At 45.0% G+C, this 21,290-nt stretch overlaps 4 protein-coding genes and 1 long non-coding RNA gene across 6 annotated transcripts in view; 2 read left to right on the forward strand and 3 right to left on the reverse strand.

Annotated features, from left to right (window-relative positions):
* The window catches only part of LOC144485303 (uncharacterized), a 461,444-nt gene that overhangs the window by 322,000 nt on the left and 118,154 nt on the right, over positions 1-21,290 (forward strand). The window lies entirely within an intron of this gene.
* LOC144485290 (uncharacterized) overlaps positions 1-21,290 on the reverse strand; it is a 308,115-nt gene that overhangs the window by 143,183 nt on the left and 143,642 nt on the right. The gene's annotated exons all lie outside the window — the stretch shown is intronic.
* Positions 1-21,290, reverse strand: part of LOC144485293 (uncharacterized) — a 113,353-nt gene that overhangs the window by 51,024 nt on the left and 41,039 nt on the right. The window lies entirely within an intron of this gene.
* Positions 1,867-6,648, reverse strand: LOC144485298 (uncharacterized). Of its 2 annotated transcripts, none has more exons than XM_078203508.1 (2): positions 6,535-6,648; positions 1,867-4,081 (listed from the first exon to the last, which is right to left on the reverse strand). In XM_078203508.1, exon 2 carries the CDS (start codon positions 3,727-3,729, stop codon positions 2,887-2,889), a length of 843 nt encoding a protein of 280 aa, XP_078059634.1. In that variant the 5' UTR covers positions 3,730-4,081; positions 6,535-6,648; the 3' UTR covers positions 1,867-2,886. The 2 variants fall into 2 exon arrangements, with proteins under 2 accessions (XP_078059634.1, XP_078059635.1); XM_078203509.1 differs by lacking the exon at positions 6,535-6,648 and adding an exon at positions 5,956-6,062 and having other exon boundaries at positions 1,873-4,081.
* On the forward strand, positions 5,709-20,405 carry LOC144485285 (uncharacterized). Its single transcript, XM_078203492.1, has 4 exons — positions 5,709-5,795; positions 9,334-9,772; positions 9,884-10,005; positions 20,394-20,405. The coding sequence occupies exons 1-4, from the start codon at positions 5,709-5,711 to the stop codon at positions 20,403-20,405; spliced, it is 660 nt and encodes a 219-aa protein (XP_078059618.1).

Genomic DNA, 21,290 nt, shown 5'->3' on the forward strand with positions numbered 1-21,290 from the left:
AGGCTCTTTAACAGAAAGTGAGTCCCTCTAAGGTAATTGGCAAAGGAGCCAGAGGGGGAGATGGGATTTTATTTTTGACTCAGTGATGTTGGAAAATGGGGTTCAGGGAGTCAATTAACCCTTTCCCCCCTTTTCCCAAACTCTGAAATGATTCCCAGTGATAACCCTTATTGGTGACAGTGGTTAGATTTTATTCAGTATCAATAAGAGCTGACACAGGCTAATGTCTGAGTAGTCGTATCAAAGTGCAGCAGCATTACCATTACACTCTGGGGAGAAGCAGCATCTCCACGGAAATGCTCCCTGCTCTGCCCCAGATGCCATGGCACCAGTCAATGCAATATGTAAAACCTCGACTAATCTCTGTGCTCGGGGAATCCCTTCTTATACTTTGTTACATCACAAAGTCTATGGAGACTGATTTAACCCAATCATTGCCCAGCTAACATTTGAACGGACCAATTACAAAACCTGTCATTGAACCATCTGTACCCACCCATGCCATGTCAAACTCTCAAACAATTGTCTTCCCACGCTCCGTCCCTGGTACAGGGAGTCAGCATTCCCATGCCAAGCAGTGAAAACATGGTGGCCGTGACACACAGGTGTCATCCAGGATTCAAGGCACTCTTGTTTTCTCTGTCCTCCGGGAGCTGTTTATCTCCCTGTTCCCACAGAGCAAGTCATCTGTTCTCAGCTCTGCTGGATTTCTGCTGATGTTTTGCCCCTTTTACACCTTTCGGATCAATAAAACATTTGGTCAAAGACCCAAACCACAATTTCCCATCCTGTCACCTGTCAACCATCCTTACCCAGAGCGTAATCACAACAGGAATAAAAACAGGAGAAGTGTAACAATCAAATTCAAAATCAATGCACAGCCAGTCATAGAATTTAATGTTCACTAATTAGCAAGAAAACCCAAAGTTGGGGGTCCCCCAGGATTCTTACAGTCCACACCTTGAGGGGGGAGAACTCTCTCTCTGACCCTCACTCAATTTCACTCCGTTATTTTCCAGTTCTGTTCTGGTCCCGCCTGGGGTAACATCTACTCGATCTTTTCTTCTCCTGAAGGAGCACTATGAGTTCTAGGTTACTCGTACATAAGGACAGATGCTTCAAGCAACAGATCAAGCATGGATGTAAAAGATTCTCCAGCTCTCTCTTTACCCCTGTCCAAATTGTGGACAGTTCTTACTCTGTATTATTTCTCCCAATACCTTAATTGTCCCAATCTATAATATTACGCATTTTACTTTAATTTCACTCACTTTCTGTCCATGTGCAGTGTGTTTAATTGGATCCTGATTGTTTTGAACTCAGTTTCTCTGGAGTGTGTGTCAGTGCCTTGATGATGTCACAATTATGTCACAATCCCCTGGCCACATTAACCATTTCATCTCCTGCTGTGTCTCAAGTAGCTGTGTGTGTTTGGGACCCGCTCCTCACTCCATCTCACCATGAATTTAGGCTTGTTATTTTTCACACGTAACAAATCACATCTGTACACTCACTCCAGTATCCCAAAATCATGTCACACATTCTTAACTCTCAGATGCACGAATGAAATGATCAAAATGTGCCTGTCTTTCTTATCTCCCCCTGTTATGGTGCTGATGTTTCATGTAGTGGCCGGGCTTTCAAATGTGGATTTTGTTAAATCAAAGTTCATGGACAAGGATGTAAATATCACCAAGAGAAAGTGATCAACTTATTCATCCCAGCTACACATTCCAGACTTTCACTAGAATGTAGGTGGACACCAGATTGATATATTCCATTCAACCACACCCAAGGTGAGTTATTCCAATTCCTTTATTGTCCTGTTGTGATGTATTTCTTCCAACTAACCACAGGAGACCCAGGAACATGTTACAATAGTTTATTCATGATTCACGCCTGGAGGGAACAACCCCAGAGAAAGCTCTGGAGGAGCACCCTCCTGTGATACAGCTCTCACAGCTCAAAGTCACAGCTCTCGAACAGAGTAATCACAGAGATAGCATTCTAATACAACTCTCAGCTCCAAGTCACAGATACAGACAGCTTACACAATTATTCAATACACAGAACATTTAAAATTCCAATCTTAGGTTAGTTCTTAAATCTTTACTCAAAAGTTTGTGAGAAAATGGTCCGTTTTTCTAGAAAGTAAACAACCTTGCTGGCAAGCCTCCTGATGTCAGCACCTTGAGGTATTAGCAATTGACCAGCCTGTGATTTTACTCGAATGAAGGAGGGGGGGGGGGTGTTAAATCTATCCCCCCGTTTACCAAATCCATTAATTCACTCTTACAGTCCAAATCTTTAACACAGAAATTAAACATTCCCATTTGATTTCAGGTGTTAACATGTTCTGTTAGTTTGTTCCTTATTGTTCCCCTTGGAACAAAGGATGTTGAAGGGAGATTTGATAGAGGTGGACAAGATTCTGACAGGTTTAGATAAGGTGGACAAAGAAAAGCTGTTCCCATTAGCTGAAGGGACAAGGATGAGGGGGTCACAGATTTAAGGTTTTGGATCAGAGATGCAGTGGAGGGGGACGTGAGGAAGAATATTTTGATGCAGCGAATGGTAATGACCTGGAACTCGCTGCCGACGAGGGTGGAGGAAGTGGAGACAAGAAACAATTACAAAGGAAATTGGATGGGCATTGGGGGAGTTTCAAACAGAAATGCTGACTAAATATGTCTGAACTTCTTAACACCCTGTCACTCTGTGATCCTTGTGAAATTTGAAAACAGGGTTTTAGCAGCAAGACTCAAAGAGCATCAGCCCACTGGAGGCAAAATCGTGCGACCGGTTGACCATCTGTGAGAATGAACAAAACGCAGTCCTGGACATATTTGAGAGCTGAATTGTAACAGCAGAATCCAACCCCTGTAATCACTTGTGAACTCGCTGGTGTCTCAGCAGGCTGGATGAAACTCTGAATCCCTTCTCACACACAGAGCAGGTGAATGGCCTCTCCCCGGTGTGAACTCGCTGGTGTGTCTGCAGGGTGGATGAATCTCTGTATACCTTCCCACATTGAGTGCAGCAGAATGGTCTCTCCCCAGTATGAACTCGCTGGTGTGTCCGCAGGTTGCATAACTGAGTGAATCCCTTCCCACACTGAGAGCAGGTGAATGGCTTCTCTCCAGTGTGAACTCGCTGGTGTGTTTGCAGGGCATATAAATCATTGAATCCCTTCCCACATTGAGAGCAGGTGAATGGTCTCACCCCGGTGTGAACTCGCTGATGTACCTGCAGGCTAGATAGCCGAGTGAACTCCTTCTCACATACAGAGCAGGTGAACGGCCTCTCCCCAGTGTGAACTCGCTGGTGTGCCTGCAGGGTGGCTGCATGACCAAATCCCTTCCCACACTGAGAGCAGGTGAACGGTCTCTCCCCAGTGTGAACTCGCTGGTGTGACTGCAGGCTGGATAATTGAGTGTATCCCTTCCCACATACAGTGCAGGTGAATGGCCTCTCCCCAGTGTGAACTCGCTGGTGTGCCTGTAGGGTGGATGCGTGAGCGAATGCCTTCCCACACTGAGAGCAAGTGAACGGCCTCTCCCCAGTGTGAATTCGTTGGTGTCTCTGCAGGGTGGATACAATACTGAATCCCATCCCACACCAAGGGCAAGTGAATGGCCTCTCTCCAGTGTGAATGCGCCGATGAGCTTCGAGATATGATGGGAATCTGTATCTCTTCCCACAGTCCCCACATTTCCATGGTTTCTCCATGGTGCGGGTGTCCTTGTGACTCTCCAGGTTAAACAATCAGTTAAATCTCACACAGAACACGGGTACAGTCTCTCCCCGCTGTGAATGCTGCGATGTATTTTCAGGCTGTGTAACTGGTTAAAGTTCTTTCCACACTCAGTTCACTGGAACACTCTCACTTGGCTGTGTGTGTCTCAGTGCATTTCTCGTCACAGCGATGTTTAAAATCTTCTGAAGCTGATAGACCGGGCAAACATTTCTCCTTCGAGATTCAGAGCCTGATGATATTCAGGTCCCAAGGAATCGAGTCACTCTGTCAGATCCAGATCTGACATTTTAGATTTCTGTCTGTGATTTCTCCTCATCTAATATCCTGTAATTCAATTTAAGAAAAACATCACAATTCAGTACATGATCAAAATTCAAATCAGTCAATTCTAGTTTCTATGGAGCGTTCATTAAAGACACAGTCATGGAGCATTAAACTTGCCGAGCAGGGCCTCCCGTATCAGCACATAGGCAGCTGCTTTGTGAGACTGCCGGCAGTACAGACAAGTCAGAGATAAGGGTATCCTGAGAAGAGGGATTCATTATGAAGGCTCAGGGATGGCTGATAAGATGCAGCAATTCTATGATTCTAATGAACATTTTTTCCTCTCTCATTCCCCAAAAGCTGTAAATCTCCATCCCACACACTCTCCCTCCATTCTCACTCTGCTGTATCTAATATTCACCTCCCAATTCTCCTGAAGGTGCTGATTGAGGCTGATTGACAGATCCATGCTCACTGGTTCGTGTCTTGGACACAAAGAGCTCAGAATCTCCATGCAGGCGGCCAGACAGATATATGTCTCTATGACTGGACTAACAATGTGTGGAATGTACAGACTGGATTCACTTCCCTTCCCTTCAGTTGCCAGGATCCAATGAACTGCACGCTAGGCTTTTAATGGTGGTTGCTGGAGAGATAATGGAGAATTTTGTTGAAATCTTTCTTAACTCGCTAGATTCCGGGAGCGTATCAGAAGATTGGCAATCAGCCAATGTGATTCCCTTGGTCAAAAAGGGAGAAAGGCAGAAGGCAGGGAACTATAGGCCAGTTAATTTAACATCTATTATTGGCAAGAAGCTGGAGTCAATAATCAAAGAGGAAATAGCTAATCATTTAGGAAAGCTGAATATAATCAAGCTAAGGCAACATGGTTTTCGGAAAGATAAATCATGTTCGCCAAATTTGCTCGATTTCCTTGAGAATGCAAGAGGAAGAGTAGATCGAGTTCAATCTGTAGATGTAGTGTATTTAGATAGGGTGGTACGGCGGCACAGTGGTTAGCACTGTTGCTTCACAGCGCGAGGGATGCAGCTTCAATTTCGGCCTTGGGTGACAGTCTGTGTGGAATTTACACATTCTCCCCGTGTCTGAGTAGGTTTCCTTCGCGTGCTCTTGTTTCCTCCTACATTCCAAAGATGTGCAGGTTAGGTGGATTGGCTATGCTAAATTGAACCTTTGTGTTCTAAAATGTGTAGATTCGGGGGATTAGTGGGGTAAGAATTTGGGGTTATGGAGATAGGGCCTCGGAAAGATGCTCTGTTGGAAAGTTGGTGCAGGCTCGATGGGCCAAATGACCCCCTTCTGCAATCTAGGGGTTCTATGATTTCCAAAAGGCATTTGTCAAGGCGCCACATAAGAGGCTGGTGCATAAAGTAAAGGTCCATGGAATTGGTGGAAGTGTGTTAGCATGGATTGAAAACTGGCCGTCACATAGAAAACAGAGAGTTGGAATAAATGGGTCATTTTCAGAGTGGAAAGATGTAACTAGTGGAGTACCACAGGGATCAGTTCTTGGCACGCAATTGTTCATTATTCAATTAATGACCTGGAGGAGGGAACAGAATGTAAGGTTTCCAAATGATATGAAGATAGGTGGAAGGACATGTTGTGATGAGGATATTTTGATTCTGCAGTGGGATATAGATAGATTGTGATGAAAACCTGGCAAATGAAGTTTAATGTGGAGAAGTGGGAGGTCATGTATTTCAGTAGGAGAAATCAAAAGGGAGATTACCTACGTGGAGAGAGGCTGCAGGTGAGTGAAGTACAGAGGGATCGAGATGTTCTTGCACATGAATCACAAAAAGCTAGCAGGCAGGTCCCACAGTTGGTAAGAAGAAAAATGGAATTTTGACCTTTGTTGCAAAGGGGTTGGAGTTTAAAAACAGGGGGGGGTTGTGCTGGTGAGGCCTCACCTGGAATACTGCGTAGTTTTGATCTTCTTACTTAAACAAGGATACAGTAACATTGGATGTAGTCCAAAGGAGATTCACCAGGCAAATTCCTGGGTGAGAGGGTTGTCCTATCAAGAGAGAATAAATTGTCTAGGTCTGTATTCCTTGAAGCTTTGAAGACAAAGAGGTGACTTTATTGAGACATAAGATCCTGAGGGGGGCTTGACAGGATAGACGGTGAGATATTTTTACAAGTGCGGAAGTCTCGAACAAGCTAAATGGTCGGTCATTTAAAACTGAGGTGCACAGAAATTTCTTCCCCCCAGAGGGTGGTGAATCTCTGGAATTCTCTCCCCCACAGGTGGAGGCTAGACCACGATAAGTATTTAAAGTGGAGGTGGATAAATAGTTGATAGATCGAGGAATAGAGGGCTATGGGAAAAGGCTCACAAAAGGAGTTGAAGCCGGCATGGATCAGCCATGAAGGGCCTGCTGGCCACTCCTGCGTCTATTTCTCGTGATCAGTTGCTGCAAATCAACAGTTTCCCCCCAGAATGAAAAAAGGAATGGAAGGAGGAGAAAAGAAAGTGTTTTACTCACAGATGTTGGAGAGACAGGATGAAGTTTGAGTCTGTCTGAAGCTCAATCTTCATTCAGAAAGAGAAGCAGCAGCTTTGCTGGGCCGGAATGAGCAGCTGAACAAGCTCATTGTGCAACTTCCGCATTCAGGCAATGGAGGAGCTTTGATTGGCTGGGGGACCAGAATCCTTCCGGTCCTCCAGAATGCCCATTGGCCAGAGCCTGTGAGAGGCAGCGACCGGAGCAGAGTCCTTCCGGTCCTCCGGAGTTCCCATTGGTCAATCCCCCGCAGACAGACAATGAGGGGCGGAGCCCCACGTGGGGGTGGGCGGGACTTTGCCCTCCAGCCGCGCTGAGCTGTTGTCCAATGGGAAAGGCTGGAAGACCCGGACAGACAATGGTCAGTGCGCCGGCTTTGTCCGGGCCCCGCCTCACACCCGCACATGCGCATTCACCCTAAAAACTCGCACATGCGCATTTTTGATTCACTGTCTCTCCAGCTCTGGCCAATGAGAAGAGTTGGAGGACCGGAAGGCCTCAGGTTTTCCAGCCAATTAGAGCGTGGGTTTTTGCGCGAATGACGATAGGGCATCAGACAGACTCAAACTTCCTCCTGTTCCAACATCTGTGAGTAAAACACTTTGTTTTCTCCACCTTTCCATTTCTTTTCTCATTCTGGGGGAAATTAGGGACTTACAGCAACTGAAGGGAAAGGAAGTGAATCCAGGGAGGGTGCAGATTGTGGAAAGGTTGGCCCAGGTCTTTCTCTGTTAAAGACATTGACATCCCTTGCTCCCTCAGCTTGACACATTGATTTGTCTGGCTCAAAGGTCCCTTTCCTAATGTTCACAATTAAAGGGCTGGTTTCTCCAGGAAATATCTGACATTTAAGGGGACTGTAAATTAATATAGATTAGAGATATGTTCAGTATTGTCATATGGCAAGATTAGACATGTATGGTTCTGCAGTAATGTCCATTTATTATTATTTCTAATCTGTAATACCGTACGGTCGTGTGACATTAGTGTTTCTTTACAAATTTTTTAATCTCAAAATCATGATCCTGCTGTTGTAAATAAACCTTTGTTTTTTTTACATTATGGCACCGGCTTGTCTACAAAGAGTCCTTTATTTGCTCCTTAAGTGGCTTACATAGAGGTTGTTTGTTTTTACTTTGGGATTTGTGGATAAAAAACTGGTTGCAGGTCAGGTGACAGAAGCACGGTAGCGCAGTGGTTAGCACTGCTGCTTCACAGCTCCAGGGTCCTGGGTTCGATTCCCGGCTCGGGTCACTGTCTGTGTGGAGTTTGCACATTCTCCTTGTGTCTGCGTGGGTTTCCTCCGGGTGCTCCGGTTTCCTCCCACAGTCCAAAGATGTGCGGGTTAGGTTGATTGGCCAGGTTAAAAATTGCCCCTTAGAATCCTAAAATGTGTAGGTTAGAGGGATTAGTGGGTAAATATGTGGGGGTAGGGTTTGGGTGGGATTGTGGTCGGTGCAGACTCGATGGGCCGAATGGCCTCCTTCTGCACTGTAGGGTTTCTATGATTTCTATGATTTTCAGTTCTGAGATGCAGTTTAGTTTTAGAAGGGGCATCACGCTGAAAAGAGACGTCTCTCTCGCTTTCTCTCCCCTGTTTTATTTGGAAATTCTGTTGGTTATCTGAAAGCAAAGTCTTGCCTTCCTGAAGAAAATATTCTGCTGTTGATGGGTTAGGCATTATCTTGGTTGTTTTGTTTTGTTTGTAATTGCTAAAAGTTCTTGCTAATTTTCTTACTAAACATGTTAACTATATTCTTAAGTAAACTTTGTGAAAAGGTGGGTCATTTGAATCATATCTGAAGTGAAACATTTCATGCCAAATTCAAGATGCAAAACGTATGATTCAGGCGGGTTCCATAAAACATTTTGGAGTTTCTAACCTGAGCCCTAACATGTAGCTACGTGATATATTTCCAGTAATAGAGTCATTACAGCACAGAAGGAGTCCATTGGACCACTTGGGACCATGCCGACTCACTGTCAGTGTCGAGTGGATCCCATTCTGCAGCAACTCCAATTTCATTTCCAAGTTATTGATCATCTCTGCTTGAACACCCTCACAAGCAGTTCAAGATCATGATCAATTGTAGCCCCCTGTATCTTAGCCAACTGAAACAATTCTATCCATTAAACATATTTTTAGTCCCGTAATAGAGACATAGATCTGTCTGGCCGCCTGCACGGAGATTTTCAGCTCTCTGTGTCCAGGACAGGAAGCAGTGAGCATGGATCTGTCAATCAGCCTCAATCAGCACCTTCAGGAGAATTGGGAGGGTGAATATTAGATACAGCAGAGTGAGAATGGAGGGAGAGTGTGTGGGATGGAGATTTACAGCTTTTGGGGAATGAGAGAGGAAACAATGTTCCATAGAAACTAGAATTGTCTGTTCTGAATTTCTAATCTGTGCTGACAGTGATGACTTTTGTAAACTCCTTTCACAGAATATGAGAAGGTGAGGATTGACAGACAGAAATCTCGAACAAATGTCATGTCAAATTCTGACAGTCATTCAGTTCATCTGGACCTGAATACCATCGGCCTTTCAATCTAAAAGGTGAAATATTTTTCTGTTCTGTCTGCTTCAGACTTTTTTTTTGCATAAATGTGACTGGAAAAATGCCGTGACACACATATACCCGAGTGAGAGTGTTCCAGTGCACTGACTGTGGAAAGAGCTTTAACCAGTTACACAGCCTGAAAATACATCGCGGCATTCACAGTGGGGAGAGACTGTATCCGTGTTCTGTGTGAGATTGAACTGATTATTTAACCTGGAGAGTCACAAGGACAGCCGCACCATGGAGAAACCGTGGAAATGTGGGGACTGTGGGAAGGGATTCAATTACCCATCTCAGCTGGAAACTCATCGCCGCAGCCACACTGGGGAGAGACCATTCACCTGCTCTGATTGTGGGAAAGGGTTTACTCAGTTATCCAGCCTGCAGATACACCAGCGAGTTCACACTGGGGAGAGGCCGTTCACCTGCTCTCAGTGTGGGGAGGGATTCACTCAGTTATCCCACCTGCAGAGACACCAGCGAGTTCACACTGGGGAGAGACCGTTCACCTGTTCTGTGTGTGGGAAGGGATTCAGTCAGTCATCCACCCTGTTGAATCATCAGCGAGTTCATACTGAGGAGAGACCATTTAAATGCTCAGACTGTGGGAAGTGTTACAAATGTTCTGGGGAACTGATGCACCATCAACGTGTTCACAGCAATGAGAGGCCATTCACCTGTTCCATGTGTGGGAAAGGATTTACTCAGCAATACAAACTGCTGACACACCAGCGAGTTCACGCTGATGAGAGACCTTTTACATGTCCAGACTGTGGAAAACGCTTTAAAAGTTCCCAGGACTTGATGCAGCATCAACCTGTTCACACTGACGAGAGACCGTTCAGATGCTCTCACTGTGGTTCTGCATTCAAGCGATCGTCTCATCTGACTGTACAGCAGCAAATTCACACTGGGGAGAGGCTGTCCACCTGCCCTGAGTGTGGAAAGGAATTTACTCAGTCATCCGTCCTTCTGACACACCAGTGTGTTCAAACTGGGGGGAGACCATTCATCTGCTCTGAGTGTGGGAAGGGATTCCCTTCCTCATCCAAACTTCTGATGCACCAGCGAGTTCACACTGGGGAGAGGCCGTTCACCTGCTCTGTGTGTGGGAAGGGATTCACTCAGTCATCGAACCTGCTGACACACCAGCGAGTTCACACTGGGGAGAGGCCGTTCACCTGCTGTGTGTGTGGGAAGGGTTTCACTCAGTCATCGAACCTGCTGACACACCAGCGAGTTCACACTGGGGAGAGGCCATTCACATGTGCTGAATGTGGGAGGGGATTTGCTTATTTTTCTGTACTGATGAGACACCAACAAGCTCACAAACAATGACAATGATTGGATTTTGCTGTCAGTGACGTCCAGGATGATGTTCGTTGGGGTCTGTTGGATGATGTCAATAAATTCCAGCCAGTTTTTTGGGCTAATATTGTGGATAAAGGTCAAATAAATCAGTTTTATATTACTATTTTTACTATTTTTATATTGAACACACTGTGTTGCATCTATTTAATGTCTCTAACTCACTTAAGTTAGATAAATCACCAGGACCAGATGGGATGTACCCCAGGTTACTGTGGGAGGTGAGGGAAGAGATTGCTGATCCTCTGGCGATGATCTTTGCATCATCAATGGAGACGGGAGAGGTTCCGGAGGATTGGAGGATGGCGGATGTGGTTCCGTTATTCAAGAAAGGGAGAAGAGATTGCCCAGGAAATTATAGACCAGTGAGTCTAACCTCAGTGGTAGGTAAGTTGATGGAGAAGATCCTGAGAGGCAGGATTTATGAACATTTGGAAAGGAATAGTATGATCAGAAGTAGCCAGCACGGCTTTGTCCGAGGCAGATCATCCCTTACGAGTCTGATTGAGGTTTTTGAAGATGTGACTAGACACTTCGATGGGGGAAGAGCGGTAGATGTGGTTTATATGGATTTCAGTAAGGCGTTTGGTAAAGTGCCCCATGCAAGGATTATGGAGAAAGTGAAGGGGCAAGGGATACAAGGGGATGTTGCTTTGTGGATTCAGAACTGGCTTGCCCACAGAAGGCAAAGAGTGGTTGGAGATGGGTCTTTTTCAGAGTGGAGGTCGGTCACCAGTGGGGTGCCCCAGGGATCTGTTCTGGGACCCTTGTTCTTTGTGATTTTTATAAATGACCTGGATGAGGAAGTGGAAAAATGGGTTGGCAAGTTTGCTGATGACACAAAGGTTGGAGGTGTTGTGGATAGTGTGGAGGGATGTCAACAGTTGCAACGAGACATAGATAAGATGCAAGACTGGGCAGAGAAGTGGCAGATGGACTTCAACCCAGATAAGTGAGTGGTGGTTCATTTTGGCAGGTCGAATAGAATGGAAGAATATAATATTAAGGGTAAGACGCTTGGCAGTGTGGAAGAACAGAGGGATCTTGGGGTCCGGGCTCAAAGCAGCGTCACAGGTAGAGGCTGTGGTTAAGAAGGCGTATGGAATACTGGCCTTGATCAATAGAGGAATTGAGTTTAGAAATCGGGAGATAATGCTGCAGCTGTATAGGATCCTGGTCAGACCCCACCTGGAGTTCTGTGCCCAGTTCTGGTCGCCTCATTACAGAAAGGATGTGGAAGCCATAGAACGGGTGCAGAGGAGATTTACGAGGATGTTGCTGGGATTAAGTGGTATGCCCTATGAGGATAGGTTGAGAGAGCGAGGTCTATTCTCCTTGGAGAGGCGAAGGATGAGAGGTGACCTGATAGAGGTGTGTAAGATGTTGAGAGGTATTGATAGAGTGGATTCTCAGAGGCTTTTACCCAGGGCTGAAATGATTGTCATGAGAGGCCACAGGTTTAGGGTGCTGGGGAGTAGGTATAGAGGAGATAATAGGGGTAAGTTTTTCACTCAGAGGGTGGCGGGTGCGCGGAATCGGCTGCTGGTAGTGGTGGTGGAAGCGGATTCGATTGAGTCTTTTCAGAAACTTTTGGATAGGTTCATGGAGGTTAGTAAGATAGACGGTTATAGATGAACCTAGAAGGTAAGGAAATTGTTCGGCGCAACTTGTGGGCCGAAGGGCCTGTTTGTGCTGTAGCTTTTCTATGTTCTATGTTCACTTTGGATCCTTTTGAAGGGCTCTCCCTCTCCCCAGTCTTCTCCATCCTTCCCTCCAACAACAAGTGTGAGGAGCGCATGGAGCTTCTTTGTCACTAAGATTGAGGGGAGGTGATGGCCGAGTGGTATTAACACTAGACGATTAATCCAGAAACTCAGCTAATGTTCTGGGGACCAGGTTTGAATCCCACCAGGGCAGATGGTGAAATTTGAATTCAATAAAACATATCTGGAATTAAGAATTTACTGATGACCGTGAAACAATTGTCGCAAAAACCCATCTGGTTTAATGATGTCCTTTAGGGAAGGAAATCTGCCGTCCTTGCCTGGTCTGGCCTACATGGGACTCCAGAGCCACAGCAATGTGGTTGACTCTAAAATGGCCAAGCAAGCCACTCAGTTGTTCAAGAAGGCAGCTCATCACCACCTTCTCAAGGGCAACTTGCAATAAATGCTGGCCATGCAACAACATCCATGTCTCACAAATGAAATTTAAAAAGCTGCCTCTGTTGCTTCCCTTCCTCCCACGAGCCCATCCTTGACCCCAGTGTCTTTGTTCCCCTCCTGCCCATCTCTCATTATGACTTCCAAAATCCCTGTTGTCTCCCAAATCTCTGCCCATATGTCCTGAAATTCCCTGTGTGAATCCCTCTGATTACATTTGTCTTTTGCACAGTATTAAACCAGCTCTTACCAAAGTCTCAAATTACTGTGTGAATATGACTGAGGTAAGTTATCTGTCACTGTCCTTCTCAGCCAGTCTGCAGTTATTGACACCATTGACCAAGCCATCTTCCTCCAGTGCCTCTCCATTGTTGTGCAGCTGGGTGGGACTGCACACTTCGGATTAATTTCTTATCTGATTGTAGTCAGAGAATCACCGGCAGCCACTGTGATTATTACAGACAGAGAGCAAGTGAATAGAGGGAGCAAAGTAAATGGGGAAAGAGACAGAGTGAATGGGATGGAAGTTCGTAAACTGAGACAAAGAGAAACAGATTGAGACAGAAAATGGGGTCAACATTGTTCCTAAGAGATGAGATTAATGCTTTTCAAACCTTCCTGATCATTATAACTTATCAATTTCTGTAAAATATTTTGAGTGAATGTAACAAGGCCTGGAAATGAGATTCTGAAACTCCCTCTCTAACTGTCCAGATTAAAGGTGTTTGTTAAGGTCTGTCTCTCCAAAAAAGGTTTTGACCATCCATCCTAATATTGTGCTCTGTGACCCAGTAATTCTAGTTGCTGATCTATCAGTAATGGACTTGCTGCCGTCTGGAACAAAACTGTTTTCACCACTAAGGCTCCACTGTGATGTAATAGTCTCTATGACATCATTGCAGCAGGACTGGATGACATCATCAGAGTCCATTGTTTCTGAATGATCCACATCAATAACAACAGGAAATACTCATCAAGCTGAGCACATTATCTGGGCTGACACTGCAGTCTGACATTGAGGGACTGCTGCACTCTGACACACACTGTCCTTCACATGGAGCTTGTGGAGGCTCTGACCGCAACCTTCCAATCCTTCTCATAGAGTTGTGGTGCCAAAAGGCTGAGAGATTGTAAATGTAACATCCCTGTTCAAAAAATTACAGAACAATCATCTTAACATCAGCGGTGGAGAAAAATGAAACCAATAATCTGGGGCGCAATCAACTGGTACTTGGAAAAGTGTGGATTCTTATTGTCAGCATTTTCTGTTTTAATGCTGAAAACTTCCCTGGATCTCAAGGCTGGGAAAGACATTCTGGAAGGTCATTCCCCCAACCCTCTCTCTATCCCTCCTCCCATCCCTCCCTACAACAAGAACCATTCACTCTGCACAGCAGTTTCACCCTCATTCCCCCAGTTTGTATTCCAGCCTTTATCACACCCACTCTGCTCCCAGATACTTTCCACCATTAGATATTACAATTCAAACTTTATAATCTCTCCAATTTAATATTTGTTCAGACAGCAGACAAATCATCAATTCCACTCCCGCCCTGAGCTATGGGGATATATTTATACATTATCTCATTTCACAACAAAACTCACACATTGAATTTCAGATTTGCTTCTGTTATTTTAATTTGCCCAGCAGATTATTTGGAGTGAGACTGACATCAACCCTTCATGGTCTCAGTCTGTCTTTGTGTTTGTGAGAGTGTCTGAGATAGTATGTATGAGTGTGTATCTGTGCGTGCGTGTGTGTGTGTTTGTGTGAGATTATAGAAAGATAGAAACTAGAAGCAGGAGTAGGCCATTCGGCCCTTCGAGCCTGCTCCGCCATTCATTTTGATCATGGCTGATCATCGAATTCAATATTCTGATCCCCCTTCTTCCCATACCTTTAGCCCCAAGAGCTATATCTAATTTATTCTTGGAATCATATGTATGTGTCTGCATTTTTCTGAGTATTTGTGTGTCTATGAGTTTGTCTGTATTTGTTTCCGAGATTGATATCAGTTATGAGAATAGATTCGTCTGCATTAAAATATATTCAAATAAAAATAATAGGAATAAAATAAATACAGCAGCACAATCCTCCAACAAGATCCTTCAGGAATCTGAGAATTCAGTGATTTCCCAGGCAGAGGCCGTTTACCTGACATCGCCACAAGAGGGAGCTCCCTGGCTGTATTTGTGTGTTCACTGCAGCAGGAGCGGGTTCCGTTACACAGTGAAATGTAACAGAGCAGAAATCCAGGGGAACTGGATTAATTGTTGGATTACACAGTGATATGTAACAGAGCAGAAATCCAGGAGAACTGGATTAATTGTTGGATTACACAGTGATATGTAACAGAGCAGCAATCCAGGGGAACTGGATTAATTGTTGGATTACACAGTGATATGTAACAGAGCAGCAATCCAGGGGAACTGGATTAATTGTTGGATTACACAGTGATATGTAACAGAGCAGAAATCCAGGAGAACTGGATTAATTGTTGGATTACACAGTGATATGTAACAGAGCAGAAATCCAGGGGAACTGGATTAATTGTTGGATTACACAGTGATATGTAACAGAGCAGCAATCCAGGGGAACTGGATTAATTGTTGGATTACACAGTGATATGTAACAGAGCAGAAATCCAGGGGAACTGGATTAATTGTTGGATTACACAGTGATATGTAACAGAGCAGAAATCCAGGGGAACTGGATTAATTGTTGGATTACACAGTGATATGTTACAGAGCAGAAATCCAGGAGAACTGGATTAATTGTTGGATTACACAGTGATATGTTACAGAGCAGTAATCCAGGGGAACTGGATTAATTGTTAGATTACACAGTGATATGTTACAGAGCAGTAATCCCGGAGAACTGGATTAACTGTGTGTGTGTGTGTGTGTCCCTGGGCACAGTTCCCAGAGAGTTTAAAATCTTCTTACAGCTAGCCAATTCCTGATCCAAACCGCTAAATCACCCTCAATCCCATGCCTCCGTATCTTCTGCAATAGCTTACCGTGAGGTTAGAGTGTTAAAATCTGAAATAAAACAGTCAACGCCACAAAGAGTCAACAGGCCCGGCAGTTTGTGTGGAGGCAGAAACAGAGTAAAACACAGTTAAACATCCATATGAATCAAGAGCAGCAGTAGACCTTTGGGCTGCTCTGCTCCAGATAAGATCCCGGCTGATCTGACTGTGGCCAAAACTCCACTCTCCTCTCAAGAATCCAATGAATCAGCCTTAAAAATATTCAATGACTCTCTCTCTCCACTGCTCTCTGGGGAAGAGAATTCCACAGACCAAAGACCCTCTGAGAGAAAAAAAAATCTCATTCTCTCTCTTTCAGACGTCTTAAATCCGCTCGTTCTCCGGAGCCACACAGGGAAAGCCAGACCCGTGAAGAAAGGAGAGAGGGAGGTGGAGAAGAACAAAATGAAAAATCTGCAAACTGATAACATGATTCACAGCCCAAGACCAAAACGAGTGTTAATGGGACAAGTAAAGACACAAAAGATGTTCTGGATGAGGTGTAAATAGCCGGTTAGCAATAGTCCGAATGCAAAGTAAAGAAAACAAGAGGGAAATGAGGTGAAAAAAGCAACAACGAAACACAGAACACAATGGGGGCAGAGATTGTGGTGTAAAATTGTTGAGCTCAGTTTTGTTCTGAAGGCTGTAAAGTGTCTCTTTTAGTTGCGGGAAATAATATTATATTTCCCAGTTCCGATGACAGGTCACATTCAGTCTGTTTCTCTCTCCACAGAGGCTGCCTGACTTGTTGAGTATTTCCAGCGTTTCCTGCTTTATGTCACAGAGAATGTCGAAGAATTGTCACACCCGGAACAGATGTCTCTTCCTCGGGACACTCCAGCTCGGGTCAGGGTGGGGGGATAATGTTCACTGTTTTATATTTGTGTCTGGTGTGAATAATATCTTAAATTAAATGGAGAAGTTTTTTAAACTGAGGAGAGTAACTGAAACTGACTTTAAACAACGTTAACAAGCCCGGGCTGCTGGAGAAACATTTTGGGATTTGTGAGCAGTCAGTTCCGGCTGGTTTGAAGTGAAATCCTGTCGGTGCTGCGGCAAATCTGAACTCAAACCAGACAAACTGGAACCGCTGGGTTAGAGATTCCGGGTGTTGGGATGTGGAGGCTGGGGGAGGGGGAGATGGCGCTAAAACTCTGAGCCTGACTTTAGACAGGGTGAGCGGGGTAAAGGGGAGGAATGACAGAGTTAATGTGGGAGTCAGGGACAATAGCAGAAGGTGGGAAGCTCTGGAAAGGAGCAACCAGGGTAAAGGCCATCACAGAATGCGTGTTTAAACGAAGATAAAAGCAAAATACTGCGGGTGCTGGAATCTGAAACAGAAAATGCTGGAAATCTCAGCGGATCTGACTGCATCTGTGGTGAGAGAACAGAATTAATGTTTCCAGTCTGGATGATCATAGGTGCTGCCAGAAATGCTGAGGTTCTCCAGCATTTTCTGTTTGTGTTTAACTGAAGGTTCAGCAGGGAAACAAGCAGCGATTTCACACACACTAAACCCAGGGAGAGGGGGTGACCCAGGATAAGGGACAGGCGCAGCTCAGTGAGGCTCTGCAAAGTCCAGCAATCTGTCCACATTGAGACCTTAGAGCGCCAAGGGGGAGGGGAAGGACACACTATTTGGGGCACAGCAGGAGGTCACCTCTCCCCCAATTCTGTGGTTCCACATCCCTCCCACCCCTGGGCAGGGTTGGCTCAAGGTGCAGGAAGCTGCAAGCTGAGAGGCTGAGCTGTGAACTGGGCCGGGTTGGGGGTTTGAGTGACAGTCCTGGGGCGATATCAGGACAGGAACAGCCACAGATTCCCCCTTTTTCCTGGGACGTTTCAGTGGAGCTGTGTTGGTGAGTGTTTGTAATCTCTGTCTCACTGTCTCGGTAATGGGAGTGGGTTGTAGATTGCTGTGAGTGTTAGACTAAATAACCTCTCCTCATGCTGCCAGTTCCAGTCTGCAGACTCCATTTCTCAGTCCAGTCTGCTGCTCTGTCTCTGTCTCTCTGTACTTTGCTGCAGTGCTCCACATTCTGAGCAACATCCAGCCCATTGTTATCACCCGAAATTTGCGGCAAACTCCCTTCACTGTGGCACAGTGGTTAGCACTGCTGCCTCACAGCGCCAGGGTTCGACTCCAGCCGTGGGTGTGTGACTGGCTGTGTGGAGTTTGCACAGTAAGGGTACAGAATATATTGTTGCGGTTGCAGGCAGGGTGAAGAGAAAGGTCAGGATGGGGATGAGCAGAGTCAGTGCGTGGGGTTACTGGGATAGGAGGTGAGCCTGGGAAAGATGCTCTCAGAGTCAGTACAGACTCGATGGGTAAAATGGCCTCTTTCTGCACTGGAAGGATTCTATGATTAGTGAATTACGGTGAACAACTTTTGAATGGAGGGGTTTCTGAGGCGCAGAGCATTGTGGGAAATGTGACCGCCATTAGTCAGTGCCTGACTCTAGATGTTTCATTATAGACTGAGGGCAAGTCAGAAAACCGAGCCCTCAATTCTGTTTGTGACTCTTACAGGTTGCCTGGCCTGTTGAATATCTCGATGATTTGTTCTTTTTGTCCCAGATACAGTCTCTACAGAAGTTCCTGTGTTATTCTTTTATAGGTTCGAATTTAGAAACACAGTTAGGAGCCGGTTTGAATCAGGCTGCGTGTTGGATGCAGAACTCCGTTCCTGGCCTCCTGCGTGTTTTTTTTTATTGTTGCTTCGGTCTGGACTCTATTCATCATCTGTCTCTGTGGTTTCTCTCTCAATCCCCTTTTATCTGTTTTAAATCAGTTTCACAGGGACTAGAAGGGGACGATTTGCAGTCAGGAAACTGAAAGTAAATATCATATCAAGAACTGCCAGAGTCGTCTAATTTATCATAACTGAATATCAGTGGATTCTGAACATGGAAGGAAAAAGCACTATTCAAAGTGGAGAGAAACCGTACACGGGTTCTGTGTGTGGACGAGGCTTCAGCCGATCCTCTGGCCTGTCAAAACGTAAGTGCAGCCACTCCTTGGAAAAACTGTGGAAATGTGTGGACTGTGGGAAGGAATTTAATTACCCATCCCAGCTGGAACTTCATCGGCGAAGTCACACTGGGGAGAGGCCGTTCACCTGCTCTGAGTGTGGGAAGGGATTCACTCAGTCATCCCACCCACTTGCTCATCAGCGAGTTCACACTGATGAGAGACCTTTTAAATGCTCAGACTGTGGGAAGTGCTTCAAGCATTCTGGGGACCTGATGTCCCATCAACGTGTTCACACTGATGAGAGACTGTTCAGGTGCTCTCACTGTGGGATTGGGTTCAAGCATTCACATAACCTTACTGCGCACCAGCAAATTCACACTGGGGAGAGACCATTCACCTGCTCCGAGTGTGGAGAGGGATTCACTCGGTCATCCAAACTATTGATACACCAGCGTATTCACACTGGGGAGAGACCTTTTAAATGCTCTGACTGTGGGAAGTGCTATAAAAGTTCAGGGGAACTGATGTCCCATCAACGTATTCACACTGATGAGAGACCGTTCAGGTGCCTTTACTGTGCTACTGGGTTCAGGCAATCAAATCACCTCATTCTACACCAGCGCATCCACACTGGGGAAAGGCCATTCACCTGCTCTGAATGTGGGAAGGGATTCATTCAGTCCTCCAACCTGCTGAGACACAAGCGAGCTCACACTGGGGAGAGGCCATTCACCTGCTCTGAGAGTGGGAAGAGATTCACTCAGTCATCCTACCTGCTTAGACACCAAAGAATTCACTAGTAACCACAGTGATTGGAATCTGCTGTTAATCCTATCCAGGACTGTAATATGTTCATTGCGTTTGTTTTTGTTGATGTTAATGAACTCCAGCCAGTTATACGGTTTAATATTCTGAAAAAAGGTCAAATCAATTATCTTTGTGTTCAGTACTGTGAATCTTTTTAATATCATCAGCACAACTGAATTCCTTCTGAGTTGCTTTCCCTTTGTCCCTCTTCCATCTTCACCGCCCCACAAGTGCTCATTGGGAATAAAACTCACAATCTTCTTTGTCACTAAGCTTGAGACAATCCAATCAGCTGTCTCTACTGCTTCCCTCCTTCCCCTAACCCACTGGAACAAACCTCCTCTAACGCTCCCCTTTATCTGAGCTCTGAACTCTCATCTTTCTGCAGTTTCTCTCCTGCCTCCCCTCATGTCCTCTTAGAGCTCATCTTGTCCATGAGACCCACCTCTTGATCCCTCAATCCTATTCCCACTGAGCTATTGACAGCACAACTTCTCCATATCAGCTGATATTGTCAATATCTTCCTCTCCAAATTCAGTATCATCACCCACTTCTCAATAACATTTCTTTGACACATGCCCTTGTAAACTACCATCCCATCTCCCTTTCCTCTCTAAAGTTCTTGAATGTTTTACCTTCCACATATTGTAACTTGTTTTTCCTTTCTCACTGTGTAAAGTTTATTTTGTTTGTTCAGAATGTGTGGAATCTTTTGCCTTTATTCACTTGTTAAGTGTCTTGAATCTCCACCTTTCTCTATTTTATACAAACTCACCCAAATCTAAAAACTATTTTGTGGGAATTGGGGGAATAGAACAGAAGATGGGTTTCTGCTGCTAAGTTACAATCCCAGCTGATGTTACTTCTGGGCAGGAAGGTCCCAGAATAAAACCCTGGCTCAATTGACCGTAACTTTTACCTTTTTGTTTTAGAAATGTGGGTGAACAGAGTCACTGGACGGACAGTTAGCTTTTAACAAAAATATTTATTAAACATGAAAATATTGACAATAACACAAGACTCCTTCATTCCACACAATCACAGTGAGGGCGCTCCCTCTTGTGGCGAAGTGAGGTAAATGGCCTCTGCCTGGGAGATCACTGAATCATGATGTGGAGATGCCGGCGTTGGACTGGGGCAAACACAGTAAGGAGTCTCACAACACCAGGTTATGGTCCAACAGGTTTATTTGGTAGCACAAGCCACAAGCTTTCAGAGCGCTGCTCCTTCATCAGGTGACTGGAAGTTCTGTTCACAAACAGGGCATATAAAGACACAAACTCAATTTACAAAATAATTTTTGTATTTTGTAAATTACATTATTTTGTAAATTGAGTTTGTCTTTTTGAGGTTGTTATGCTGAAGCTTTATGAAGCACTGTTTAAAACACAATGGGAGTATTGTGTTCATAATCAGCCAGCACACTTTAGGAAGGATGGAATGGTCCTTGAGAAGGTGCAGAGGAGATTTACCAGAATGGTTCCAGCACTGAGGGATTTTAACTCCAGAGTCAGCTTCGAGAAGCTGGAGTTGTTCTCCTTGGAATGAAACAGGCTAAGGGGAGATCTGATTGAGGTGAACGCCATTATGACAGGTTTAGATCAAGTGGATAGAGAAATTGGGCAGGATCTACAGAGACCGCTGGAGGTTGTTGGTAAATGTAACCTTTTATTGCACATTTTTCTAATGATGTACAGAACAAAGCTCAGCACGAGGCTTCACACAGAACCATCTCTCAGCAGACTCTTATCATCTGATCATACATCACCGTGCAGAATATTTACACATTTAACATTCACCCTTTACACTGCACCAAGTCTTTAGTCAGC

The sequence above is a fragment of the Mustelus asterias genome, unplaced genomic scaffold, assembly GCF_964213995.1.
Source record: "Mustelus asterias unplaced genomic scaffold, sMusAst1.hap1.1 HAP1_SCAFFOLD_184, whole genome shotgun sequence".
Taxonomy (NCBI): Eukaryota; Metazoa; Chordata; class Chondrichthyes; order Carcharhiniformes; family Triakidae; genus Mustelus; species Mustelus asterias.